This window comes from Plecotus auritus (genome assembly GCF_963455305.1).
Source record: "Plecotus auritus genome assembly, chromosome: X".
Lineage (NCBI taxonomy): Eukaryota > Metazoa > Chordata > Mammalia > Chiroptera > Vespertilionidae > Plecotus > Plecotus auritus.
The window spans coordinates 132,280,143-132,293,250 of record NC_137784.1 but is presented as its reverse complement, the minus strand read 5'-3'; the positions used below and the strand labels follow the sequence as shown (position 1 = coordinate 132,293,250).

At 50.3% G+C, this 13,108-nt stretch overlaps 1 protein-coding gene across 1 annotated transcript; it reads right to left on the bottom strand.

The window, feature by feature from the left end:
• Window positions 1-4,679: 4,679 nt before the first annotated feature.
• On the bottom strand, window positions 4,680-12,456 carry TMEM187 (transmembrane protein 187). The gene is made up of 2 exons (XM_080652773.1): window positions 12,345-12,456; window positions 4,680-6,169 (listed from the first exon to the last, which is right to left on the bottom strand). Exon 2 carries the CDS (start codon window positions 5,921-5,923, stop codon window positions 5,123-5,125), a length of 801 nt encoding a protein of 266 aa, XP_080508899.1. The 5' UTR covers window positions 5,924-6,169; window positions 12,345-12,456; the 3' UTR covers window positions 4,680-5,122.
• Window positions 12,457-13,108: the final 652 nt, after the last annotated feature.

Below are 13,108 nucleotides of genomic sequence, written 5' to 3'. Positions count from 1 at the left end.
CACTCCTGAGACTGACGCAGAGAAAGACGAGCTCCAGGGTGCAGAGGGGCACCTGTGCACTTCCTTTTTATTTTAATTTTTGTTCATCCTCACCCGAGGATATTTTTTTCATTGATTTTTTTAGAGAGAGTGGAAGGGAGGGGGAGAGACACAGAGAGAGAAACATTGATGTGAGACAGACACATCGGTTGCTTGCCTCCTGTATGTGCCCCAACCTGGGGCTGGAGACCCAGCCTGCAACCGAGATATGTGCCCTTGACCGGAATCAAACCCAAGACCCTTTAGTCCATGGGCTGACGCTCTATCCACTGAGCTTAACTGGCTAGGGCGCACCCGTGCATTATCTAGCAGGGAATCAGTGTGCTGCATGAGGACAGGATGAAGTAGTCGGAGCATCACGGAAGCCCACTGGGGCCTGGAGCAGCGTCTACGCCCAACACTGTGGAGTGGGGAGAGCAAGTGCATGGGAGTACATGCTCCATAGTGGAGCCACCAGATTCCTGACAGTCCTCCTAGGGGGCTCGTCCCTGCCTCCACCATGAGCCTGTGTTACCTACACAATCAGAGCAAAACCAACACAACTAGATTCACTGGGGGGCAAATCTCCGAGCCCTGGTATGCCACGGGAGAGGCAGAGCAACAGAAGTGGACAGGACAGGGCTTTGGGCCGGGAGGGGATGCCTGGGTTGCTGATACTCAGTGTTGCAACTTGCAGCCAAGACCAACTTCTAGAGTTTCAGTTTCTGTGAAATGTGGGGGTTGGTGCAGATGGTTTCTAAGATTCCTCCCAGCTTTGGAACCTCTAAACCGTTAGGCCAAACGTGGGGAGAGAGCCCGTTTGGTAACTATTGGCTTCTCAGCTGTGCTGTGGGGGGTGGTGGGGAGTGTAAGATGGAGATGATGATAGTGACAACAACGGATAAAGGAACAGGGAGGGGCAAGAAGAAGGACTTCTTAGAGCACAGCCGGGTGGGGGCACAGCCACCAGCCTCCTTCCTTCAGCATCTCAAATGTTGCTGGCACCCTCGAACCCCGGGGGACAGGGCTGAGGCGGTCTGTGGTCCCAGCCCCAGAAGCCAGGGCTGGAGGGGACCAGGATACTGCATGGTTAATGCTGGCCACACTTTTTGAGAAGCACTCATCAAAAAACGGGGGCAGAAAGAGAAAGTTCCAGGCCTCTGGCTTTAATTGGGTCAGTTCAATGGAGGGTTATCTGACTTAGCAAATAGAAACACATTTCCAGTTCAATCTGAATTTCAGATAACAATGAAGAATTTTTCAAGGTAAGCACATCTCATGTGATAGATATTTTGTTTATTTATATTTTTGTTTTGTTAATCCTCACCCGAGGATATTTTTCCATTGATTTTTAGAGAGAGTAAAGGGAGGGGGAGAGACAGAAAGAACCATTGATGTGAGAGAGACACATTGATTGGTTGCCTCCCCCACGCACCCTGCCCAGGGCCTGGGATCTAACCTGCAACTGAGTTACGTGCCTTTGACCAGAATCGAACCCAGGACCCTTCAGTCCAAGGTCTGACACTCTATCCACTGAGCCAAACCGGCTAGGGCATCTCATGTGTTATTTTAAGTGTTTTTTTATACATACATTTTTAAATTGATTTCAGAGAGGAAGGGAGAGGGAAATAGAAACATCAATGATGAGAGAGAATCACTGATCGGCTGCCTCCTGCACGCCCCCCTACTGGGGATCGAGCCCACAACCCAGGTATGTGCCCTTGACCGGAATTGAACCCAGGACCCTTCAGTCCGCAGGCCAACGCTCTATCCACTGAGCCAAACCGGCTAGGGCTCATGTGATATTTTAGATAATACTGATACTAAAACATTCATCGTCCTGCATTTCATCTGACAAGCAGGAGAGTGGGTTGGGCCTCTGCCCGCTCCAGGTGTCTCTTCCGCAGGACCTTCGGGTGGAGGTCACCTTCCCCAGGTTCTCCCCAGGTCGAGTGGTGAAGTCCCGCTGTGGCTTCCCCGCCCCACCCCAGCACAGTGGTGCTCTAGTTCTCCCTGAAACCGTCCTCAATCACCCTAATCTGAGCCTACCACCTGTTTCCTGTGGGGACCCAGCCTGACACAGGCGTGGAATGAAAACCAGAAGGTTCTCAGGGTCATTTATTAAGTATTGGTAGAAATAAAAGAAGTAATTGGTGCTTGTGCTTCCAACGTGTGGAATGAGCAACACTATGCTGCAAAGTCCCAACGATTCTCAGAGGATCCACTCTGTCAGTCAAGTAAACAGCGACGGAGAGAGAAACAGCAAAAGGGGGGAAATCACCCAGATGCTAGGTGAACAGCCCGCCCCCATCATTCCTCCACCCTCCCACCCTCATCTCTAACCGAGCCACCCAAGGAAGCACATCCTCTCTCCCTCCCTCTGGCCTCTTTGAGATAAGGGCAGCCTCTCTGGAGACGCCCACGATCTTTTCCCTCTTGTAGGGCACAGAGAGCCTTTGAGACAACCGTAATGGAATAAAGCTGTTTCCCCAAACAAATGCTGTCCCTGCTCTTCACCTGCTGGCATGCCTTGCCTCGGGCTCCCAAGTCCTGCGCTGGGCCGACCATTTGCCCAGGCCTTTGGGGAGGGGTGGAGGCTGGTTGGCTGGCACCCAAGCAGAGGCAACCCTCGTAGGCTCGCACCTGCTGGGTTCTTCAGGTGACAGCTTGGTTGAGACCCACCACCTGTTTTAGATGTGTCCAGCCAGGAGAGATCATCCAGCCTAGGTACCCAGTTTCAACGGTCCGCATGCCAACCTGAGAGGCTCTAGGGAAAGAGACCTCAGGGGGCACTGAGCTAATGCACATGGATGACCAGTCCTGAGATGCCATTTGGCAGGGACAGGGCATCCTTTCTCTGCCCTCACCTTTTTATTTTTTAAATATATTTTATTGATTTTTTATAGAGAGGAATGGAGAGGGATAGAGAGTTAGAAACATCAATGAGAGAGAAACATCCATGAGCTGCCTCCTGCACACTCCCTACTGGCTATGAGCCCGCAACCAAGGTACATGCCCTTGATCGGAATCGAACCTGGGACCCTTGAGTCCACAGGCCGACGCTCTATCCACTGAGCCAAACCGGTTAGGGCTGCCCTCACCTTTTTAAAAAAATATATTTTGATTGACTTCAGAGAGGAAGGGAAAGGGAGAGATAGAAACATCACTGATGAGAATCATGGATTGGCTGCCTCCTGTCACCCCACACTGGGGTTCAACCACTGAGCCATGCTGGCTGGGCCCGCAATAATTTTTAAAACTATTTTATCAGAGGCACTGACCTCTTTTCCCTTACGTTGTCAAATAAAAAATTGACAACAGCCAACACAATAGCCGTCCGGTGTGAATGAATCAAAATTATACCTATTTCATTTTGTCAGATTGGCAAAAAATATATATTTTTTGGTGGGCTGATTTCTAGTAATTAGTTTATGTATGTCATGAGATGAAAAAGGTTGAAAATCGCTGCTCTCAGGACATCTAAGACACACCCTGGCTGAGGGTGGACCCACCAAGCAACATTCTGTTGAGAATTCCACTTTTAACATTTGTGCCCTGACCGGTCTGGCTCAGTGGACAGAGCGTCGGCCTGCGGACTCAAGGGTCCCAGGTTCGAGTCTGGTCAAGGGCATGTACCTTGGTTGCGGGCACATCCCCAGTAGGGAGTGTGCAGGAGGCAGCTGATCAATGTTCCTCTCACATTGATGTTTCTAACTCTCTATCCCTCTCCCTTCCGCTCTGTAAAAAATCAATATTAAAAAACAAACAAACAAAAAAAAACAGCCCAAACCGGTTTGGCTCAGTGGATGGAGCGTCGGCCTGCGGACTGAAAGGTCCCAGGTTCGATTCCGGTCAAGGGCATGTACCTTGGTTGCGGGCACATCCCCAGTGGGGGGTGTGCAGGAGGCAGCTGATCGATGTTTCTCTCTCATCGATGTTTCTAGCTCTCTATCTCTCTCCCTTCCTCTCTGTAAAAAATCAATAAAATATATTTAAAAAAAACCAAAAAAAAACAAAAAAACACATTTGTGTGTTTCCTCATCTAAATGCACCGCACCCTGCCTTGTTCCACAAAAGCTACGGAGTGACGTGGCTTCCATGTGACCTGCTGTTAGCTTAGCAGTTAAGATGTCACAGTGAGTTCGTGCTCTGGCCTCCTGATTTCCCTATCAATCTGCTGGGCATGTATTTCATGTGACTCACTCTTCCTGACCCTCACCTCTTGGGGACACTCTTGGGGACACTCTTGGGTAACCCCGCTGCCTGGCCTGGTGTGCTGGCCAGAAGCTACCCCACCCCACTGTCACCAGCCCACACTGTAACCCACATCCTGAAGTCCTTGCAAACAACCATTCTCTCTCCAACTGCAAGCATCAGGAATTTCTTGGGGTCATTATCCCCAACATTTTATTTATCTATTTTATTTTTTAATTTTAAAATATATTTTATTGATATCAGAGAGGAAGGGAGAGGGAGAGAGAGATAGAAACATCAATGATGAGAGAGAATCATTGATCAGCTGCCTCCTGCATGTCCCCTACTGGGGACTGAGCCCACAACCCGGGCAAATGCCCTTGACCAGAATCAAACCTGGGACCCTTCAATCCACAGGCTGACACTCTATCCACTGAGCCAAACCAGCTAGGGCTATTTTATGTTTTAAATATATTTTTATTGATATAAGAGAGGAAGGGAGAGGGAGAAAGAGATAGAAACATCAATGATGAGAGAATCACTGATCAGCTGTCTCCTGCACGCCCCACACTGGGGATTGAGCCCGCAACCCAGGCATGTGCCCTGACCGGGAATCGAACTGTGACCTCCTGGTTCATAGGTCAACACTCAACCACTGAGCCACGCTGGCTAGGCACCCAACATTTTATTTTGAACAGTTTCATACTATAGAGCAGTTAAAAGGATAGTGCAATAGGGAATAACATTTCACGCCTAAATATTGAAGCCCATAGCTTCGAAGGAAAGAACATCGCCCATGTAATAATCATATCTTATCACACCCAGGGAATTTAATACTGAGGACAAAATGTCATCTGATCATCCATTCTGACACTGGGGCCAGCGGCTGTCAGTAGTCTCTTTCCACACTTTACTGCATCTTCCCCTTAGGAGGGAGTCGCTGGCAAGCGTTTAAATTTGTCAGAAATAAGAATGCAAAGTGGAACTGAAGCACATCACACACTTTGGACCAGAAATGGCCTGTGAGCCGCTGGAAGAGATGCCACCGGGCCAGCTGATGGTCACACAGCTTGAGGACCACAAAGCCCAGGCAGGAGAGCACTCCCAGAACCAAGTACACCCCTGAGCACGTGCTGCCATGGCGCCTGTGGACACGCAGGGCCTGGCTCATGGCGGCAACAATGTGCACACCCAGTGAGACCTCAAACCCACGGGGATGCAGCAGGGCAAGGCCATAACTGGACAGCGAGAGGCACTCGATGGCGAGGAGCAGGCCGGGCTCCCAGCCCCTGTCTAGGTAGAGGCACCAGGCCACGGGCCACGCGAAGATGGGCAAGGTGAACCACTGGTCCAGCACAGCAGCCGAGTGCGTCTGCAGCCCAATGCGCAGCCACTGCACGGGGCCGTAGACCATAGCCATGCCCGCGAAGACATCCTTCAGGTAACAAGCCCGCTGTACCTCACTGGGGTGCCCCGGGGCACTGACTTTTCTCTGTAGCCAGTGCACTCCCAGGAGCACGTAGGCCACGTTAATGAGTGAGTTGAAGGGCATGGCTAGGAAGGTGGGGAGGCCGGCTACTGGGGCTTCTGCATAGTGCTCATAGCCCACTTCCACAAAGACGCTTTCAAAAACACCCATGTAGACGGTGGCCATGCAGAGGCAGCTGGCCACGGCCACATGGCAGAGGGCCTGCCCTGACTTGGGCTTCATCTGGAAGCCTAGTTGTGACTTGGGGCAGAGCTTCAGAGAGTGGCAGCCTTCGCTGTCCTTTCAGAATTCAGATAAACAGCTTTTTGCAAAACACTCCTGGGCCTCCCAGCTGAGCCAGCAGGAAGACGTCCCGTGATTTCCGACGCAGATGCTACAACCTTGCCCTGGAGTGGCGGTGGCAGGCCAGGCGGAGGCGGGGGTCCCGCTGATTGGCTGGCACAAGTGGAGGACCGTTCTGCCTTTTTCCTTTGTGGTTAGAAAAAGAGTGTGGTTAGAAAGAAAACCATCCAAAGAAGAGCCTCCATTTTGCCGACTCTCAGCCTCAGGATCCAGCAACAGTTTTCATCAGAAAAAAAACAAACAAACACAAAAACACACACACACCAAAAACAAGTAAAAGTGAAATAATACCTATAGTACTAGTATGTTCACCTTCTTACACATGGCTTCTAGAATCTTCTTTTGCCAAGGCATTTTGTGCCCCTTGACACCTATGCTGTTCCTCTCTCATCTGTGGACTATAAAAATCCTGCTCTTGCCCTAGCTGGTTTGGCTCAGTGGATAGAGCGTCAGCCTGCAGACTGAAGGGTCCTGGGTTCGATTCTGGTCAAGGGCACATATCCGGGTTGCAGGAGGGGGCATGCAGGAGGCAGCTGATCAATGATTCTCTCTCATCATTGATGTTTTCTGTCTCTCTCTCCCTCTTCCTTCCTCTCTGAAACCAATAAAAATATATTTTAAAGCCATGACCGGTTTGGCTCAGTGGATAGAGCGTTGACCTGCAGACTTAAGGGTCCCGGGTTCAGTTCCAGTCAAGGGCATGTACTTTGGTTGTGTGTACATCCCCAGTGGGGGGTGTGCAGGAGGCAGCTGATAAATGTTTCTCTCTAGTTGATGTTTCTAACTCTCTATCCCTCTCCCTTCCTCTCTGTAAAAAAGTCAATAAAATATATTTTAAAAAATCCTGCTCCTTGCCCTAGTTCCCTTAGAGCAGTGGTCGGCAAACTCATTAGTCAACAGAGCCAAATATCAACAGTACAACAATTGAAATTTCTTTTTTTTTAATATATTTTTATTGATTTTTTACAGAGAGGAAGGGAGAGGGATAGAGAGTTAGAAACATCGATGAGAGAGAAACATCAATCAGCTGCCTCCTGCACACCCCCTATTGGGGATGTGCCCACAACCAAGGTACATGCCCTTGACTGAAATTTTGAGAGCCAAATTTTTAAAACTTAAACTTCTTCTAATGCCATTTCTTCAAAATAGACTCGCCCAGGCCGTGGTATTTTGAGGAAGAGCCACACTCAAGGGGCCAAAGAGCCGCATGTGGCTCGCGAACCGCCGTTTGCCGGCCACTGCCTTAGAGCCACTGTATTTAGAGACACCAACGTCCCTAGGTCTGTTCTTACAACCAGAACGGGTTTTCACACTTCCGTGACGTTATAAATGTGGAAGTTTCCAGGCTAGCCCCAAAACCCTTTTAGCCAAATACCCAGTTGAACAAGAGACCATTAGCTGTGGTCTGAGCTCTGGAATCCCAGGCAAGAGATGGTGTAGTGCTGGAGGAGGCGGGGCGGGGGGGGGCGGGGAGGACTATGAGAATGTCTCCTCTGCTTCTTGGGTGTGAGGCCAGGCAGCACAGGGAGCTCTCCTCCAGGCCTGCTACCCTGGCTCACCCTTCTGCCCTCCCCAGAGCTGCTATCTCCCCCCAAATCACCCTCTTTCCTTGTCCCACAATACAACTTTCCATTTCCTGCAATCACAGAAGCAAAGAATTTATTTACTGATTTTTATTGATTTTAGAGAGAGGAAGGGGGTGAGAGAGAGAAACATTGATTTGTTGTTCCACTTATTTATGCATTCATTGGTTGATTCTTTTTAAAAATATATTTTTTATTGATTTCAGAGAGGAAGGAAGTGGGAGATAGAAACATCAATGATGAGATGGAATCATTGATAGGCTGCCTCCTGCATGCCCACCACAGGGGATCAAGCCCACAACTCGGGCATGTGCCCTTACTGGGAATCGAACCGTGACCTCCTGGTTCATAGGTTGACACTCAACCACGGAGCCATGCCTACTGATTCTTTTTTTTATTTTATTAATGTTGTTGTTTTCTGGGTTGTTTTTAAAATATATATTTTATTGATATTTACAGAGAGGAAGGGAGAGGGATAGAGAGTTAGAAACATCGATGAGATAGAAACATCGATCAGCTGCCTCCTGCACACCCCCTACTGGGGATGTGCCCGCAACCAAGGTACATGCCCTTGACCGGAATCGAACCCGGGACCCTTCAGTCCGCAGGCCGACGCTCTATCCACTGAGCCAAACCAGTTTCGGCTGATTCTTTTTTTCCCTTTAAAAAATCTTTATTGTTGAAAGTATTACATATGTCCCCCTCCCCCCACCCCCCGCATTGGTCCCCTTCAGCCTGCCCCTGCTTCCCCATAGGTAGGTTCTTGTGTGTCCTAAGATCCAACCTGCAACCTCAGTATACGGGGAAGACACTCTAACCAACTGAGCTACCTGGTGAGGGCCAGCAGACAATTTAAAAACAATGTAGACTTTTCATTGACTGTCAACTGCTTTGGGGCCAGGTAGGGGTGAGTTGGCCTAGTAGTCTAAAAATGTATTAACGAAGAAAGAAGAGGTTCGAACAGACTGTCAAACTACAGTGGGAAGGCAGAGGAGGTTTTGGGGGGGAGGGGGGCTGTAAGAGATCAACCGAAGGACTTGTACGGATGCATATAAGCATAACCAATGGATAAAAGACACTGGGGGGGGGGCAGGTAAAGGCATGTACTGGGGGGAAGGGGAGGGTGGGGGGAGGTCAATGGGGGAAAAAAAGAGACATATGTACTACTATTTTTAATACTTCAAACAATTAAAAAATGTAAAAAAAAAATAAAAAATAAATAAATAAAATAAAAAAAAAAGAATTTAGCAGAAAAAAAAAATAAAATAAAATAAAAAAAAAAAAAAAAGAAAGAAGAGGTTCAATGCTCTGAAAATGACTCAAAGCCAAGATAGAAGACAGGCAGGCAGGCATGGAAAAGAGAAGAACTGTCTGTGTCCCCCACCTGCTAATGTGTGACCTTGGGCCTTAACCATTCTGGTCCTCAGTTTGCATACCTGTAGAATGGGGATGCTACCAGTACCTCTGCAGAGTTCTTGTGTAAATTAGTTGAGTTCTTTTTTTTTTTTTTTTAAATATATTTTTATTGACTTTTTACAGAGAGAAAGGAAGAGTGATAGATAGTCAGAAACATCGATGAGAGAAAAACATCGATCAGCTGCCTCCTGCACACCCCCCACTGGGGATGTGCCCGCAACCAAGGTACATGCCCTTGACCGGAATCGAACCTGGGACCCTTCAGTCCGCAGGCTGACGCTCTATCCACTGAGCCAAACCGGTTTTGGCAGTTGAGTTCTTATATATGCAGACTGCTTAGCACCATTTATTTTTGAGATACAATGTATATCCCCCTTCCTGCAGTTTAGGCCCTGAAAGGGTAGGACACGGGCTGATTCTTTTTTTTTTTTTTTTAATATATTTTATTGTTTTTTTACAGAGAGGAAGGGAGAGGGATAGAGAGTTAGAAACATTGATGAGAGAGAAACATCAGCTGCCTCCTGCACACTCCCTACTGGGGATGCGCCCGCAACCAAGGTACATGCCCTTGACCGGAATCGAACCTGGGACCTTTCAGTCCGCAGGCCGATGCTCTAGTCACTGAGCCAAACCGGTTAGGGCAGGGGCTGATTCTTTGCTTTCCCTTCAGTGCTCAGTGAAGACCTACTCAATTTCAATTCAATTCAAGCACCAAGCCAGCACCTTTGCTTTATCCCCTTACTCTTTCATTGGTCCTATTTGCCACTTCTCAGCTGGGCCAGGGGGGCCCACCTGCATTCTCTGGGGAGGGACCTGCTGGGCCTCATGCTGAGCTTTTTTGCTCCTGTCTGTCCTGCCTTGGGGATCTGCTCTGAAGGAGGACCACGCGGCCTAGCATTTCCACAAGTGAATGGAAGCCCTCACCATCACTCTGCGTCTCCTGGCTGACCACAAGTCTCCATCTCAGCATGTGGCACTGTCGGCTAAGGAGCCTCCTGGCCACCCCTGCCCTGGGGTTCCCACTTCTAGGATGGTGTCTGCTAATGTGTTCTGCACACAGGAGTCCTCAGCATCTTCCTCAAATAGCCCTGAATCGGATCATGTTAGCCCCTGCTCAACACCCTTCAGTGCCTGGCTCATCACTCCACGTACAATCCCAACCCAATCTCTTGGCCAGACATCAAAATGCCATCCCCATGTAACCCTGAGAGCCTTCCAGGCCCAGTCTGTCCTCCAGCTGGAACGAGACTGGTCCTCCTTCCATCCTGCATCTCACCTGGCCTGCTCACACTCCCAATTCCTCTCAGGCACTTCTTTTTTTTTTTTTTTTTTAATATATTTTATTGATTTTTTACAGACAGGAAGGGAGAGGGATAGAGAGTTAGAAACATCGATGAGAGAGAAACATTGATCGGCTGCCTTCTGCACACTCCCTACTGGGTATGTGCCTGCAACCAAGGTACATGCCCTTGACCGGAATCGAACCTGGGACCCCTGAGTCCGCAGGCCGACGCTCTATCCACTGAGCAAAACTGGTCAGGGCAGGCACTTCTTTTTTTAAAAAAAGGTACATATTTATTGATTTCAGAGAGAGAGGGAGGGAGAGAGGGAAACATCAGGGATGAGAGAGAATCATATCAATCAGTTGCCTCCCGCACGCCCCCCAACTGGGGATCGAGCCTGCAACCTAGGTATGTATCCTGACCGGGAATCAAACCCTGATCTCCTGGTTCATAGGTCAACGCTCAACCACTGAGCCATGCCGGCCGGGCTCAGGCACTTCTTCATTCAGCACTCCTGATTCTGGCTGGGACAGGAGCTAAGTCCCTCCCTGCAGCCATCTGGGGCCTGGCTCCTGGCTCCCTGGTGTGAAGTGCCAGGCCTTAAGGGCCCCATGTAGCCCGAACTAGCCTGACCCTCCTCTCTGCCAGCCAGCATGGAGGAGAGCCAGGGACAGGAGTCAAACACTGTCAATTTGATAGAGAAAGAGGTCCAGGAAGGAGGTGGAAAGTGACTTCTCTCCGGCCAACCTGGCAGAGTCCACTTGAGTCCTTGTGCAAGCTGAAAGTGCCATGTAATCAAACCAAATTCCCAAGTCCATCAGGAAGACCACTGCTGGGTGCTTTATGGCCCAGCTTCTCTGTACCCTTGAACTGCCATGACCCTTGTTACAGGACACTCAGTTCTTCACAGATTCCCCCAGGGCCTGGCACACAAAGGCCGAAGGATCCACAGCATCGGCTCCCTGTTCTGGGGTCTTCTGGGGGGTCCTGCAAAGCATGACAGTCCCCTGGCTAAGGGGCTAACACATGTTCCTTCGATTCATTCTCCTGCTTCCTGGGGTGATACGCATTTAAATAGAGGCCACTATCACCTGTCACAGTGGTGGCTTCTTTGGCCTTTAGCATTTGACAACTGCTGCTTGTGCCCCTGACTACCCTAATCTCCCTTGCTGCCTTTCTGCAGATAAGGTGACGCCAGCCCAAGGGCTGCAATGTGGGACACCCCCCAAAAAGGTGAGGTCCCTCTGAGCCACCTGAACGCCCAAGGAACCTGGAGCAACCACAGGGCTTCCTGAACTCTGGGGAGAGAATCGCTGAGTGTGGGCAAGGCCCCTGGGAACCAGCAGCTCGGCTTCCTTATTTCACACTGGAGGGACTCAGGGCCCGAGAGCGGAGGTGAATGGCCAAGGTCATTTAGGGCAGTTGGTAGCACCGCCACACAGGTGAGGCCTCTTTGGCCTTTCTCAAACAAATGCTTCCAAATGTATAAAGAAAAACAGGATTGCGACAAAAAATTAATGTCAAAAGACAATCACTAAAATATTTTTGAAAATGTGAGATAGGGTTATATATGTGCTTCTTTACTAATAGGTTAAATTCCAGGATCTCCAGGCAGGTTGAATAACTACAGTAATTTCAAAGTAAGTTATTCTGCCTGCCAGTATGTCTTGTCATTTAGTTAATTTCAGGATATCTACAACAAAAGCTATGAGATATGAAATGACTGCTCTGTCATTTTCATTGGTGACAGTCACCTCCTAATGCTCTGTGCTCTGCGGCCTATATTCGTAATTGCGGGAAAGGCCAAATTTCGGCTAGAGGCTGGTGAAAATAAAGAGGAAATACAGATGAAAGTGGAAAAAAATCATCTATTGTCACTGCAAGTTCCCAGACACCTGTGCAGGACCCCTGCACTACAGCCTGAGTCTAGCAGTGAGCATGACAGTGCAGCCAGCACCCAGGCGGCCTCTTGCAAGATTTGTAACGGATTTGGAACCCGGGGGCGACGTCAGTACCCACCTCTCAAGGTTGTTGTGAGAACTCACAGTACTGGCGCGAAAAGGCCAGCGATCACCATCCGGGTACTTTGTCTCCCTCACTTTGCTGGGGGAAATTCAAATCTCAAAAAAGGGCGGACCCGAAAAGCGGGCTTGCGCCTGCGCGCGGGGCGGGGCGCGGGGCTCTGGGAAGCAGGCGGGGCGGGGTGACGCGAGGTGACGCGAGGCCGCACTGAACTCTCCCGCGCCCGCCCGCCCGCCCGCCCGCACGCACGCTCGGCTCCAACGCCGCCAGCCTGGCTGCTCGCCCTGCGGCCGCTGGGCCGGGAGCTGCTCAGCGCGCAGCGGCGCCCTGGCGCGCGGCCCGGCTCATCTCGTTGGGGAGTGAGCGGCGGTGGCGGCTCCCGGGGGCGGAGCTGGCAGGCCTGGGAGCCTGGGAGCCGGCTGCGTCACCGCCCACTCTCGCCCCGCCTCCAGCTCCCCCGGCATGGGGCTCGAGCTGCCTTTTCGGCGGATGCTGGGTATACGGAGCGGCGAAACGTTCGCTGCCCGACTCGAGGCGAGACTTTAATGACTCCCGTCAGCTACCCTCAGCAACCAATACCCTGTCCCCACTGTTAAGTAAAGGCAATTCCTCGGGCGTGTGTCCCTACAAGGGCCCGGGGAACAGTTCCCAAGGGGGGCGGGGCCAAGCTCGTCAGAAGCATTCTCATCCGGGTATTCCCTAGATGCCGCAGCCGCCATCTTTGTTTTGTGCTGAAAGTCGCTATTGACGCCCGCGGACAG

What these genes read in the sequence shown, in the direction of transcription:
- TMEM187 (XM_080652773.1), bottom strand. Translation starts at nt 5,923, where the DNA reads ATGAAGCCCAAGTCAGGGCAGGCCCTCTGCCATGTGGCCGTGGCCAGC.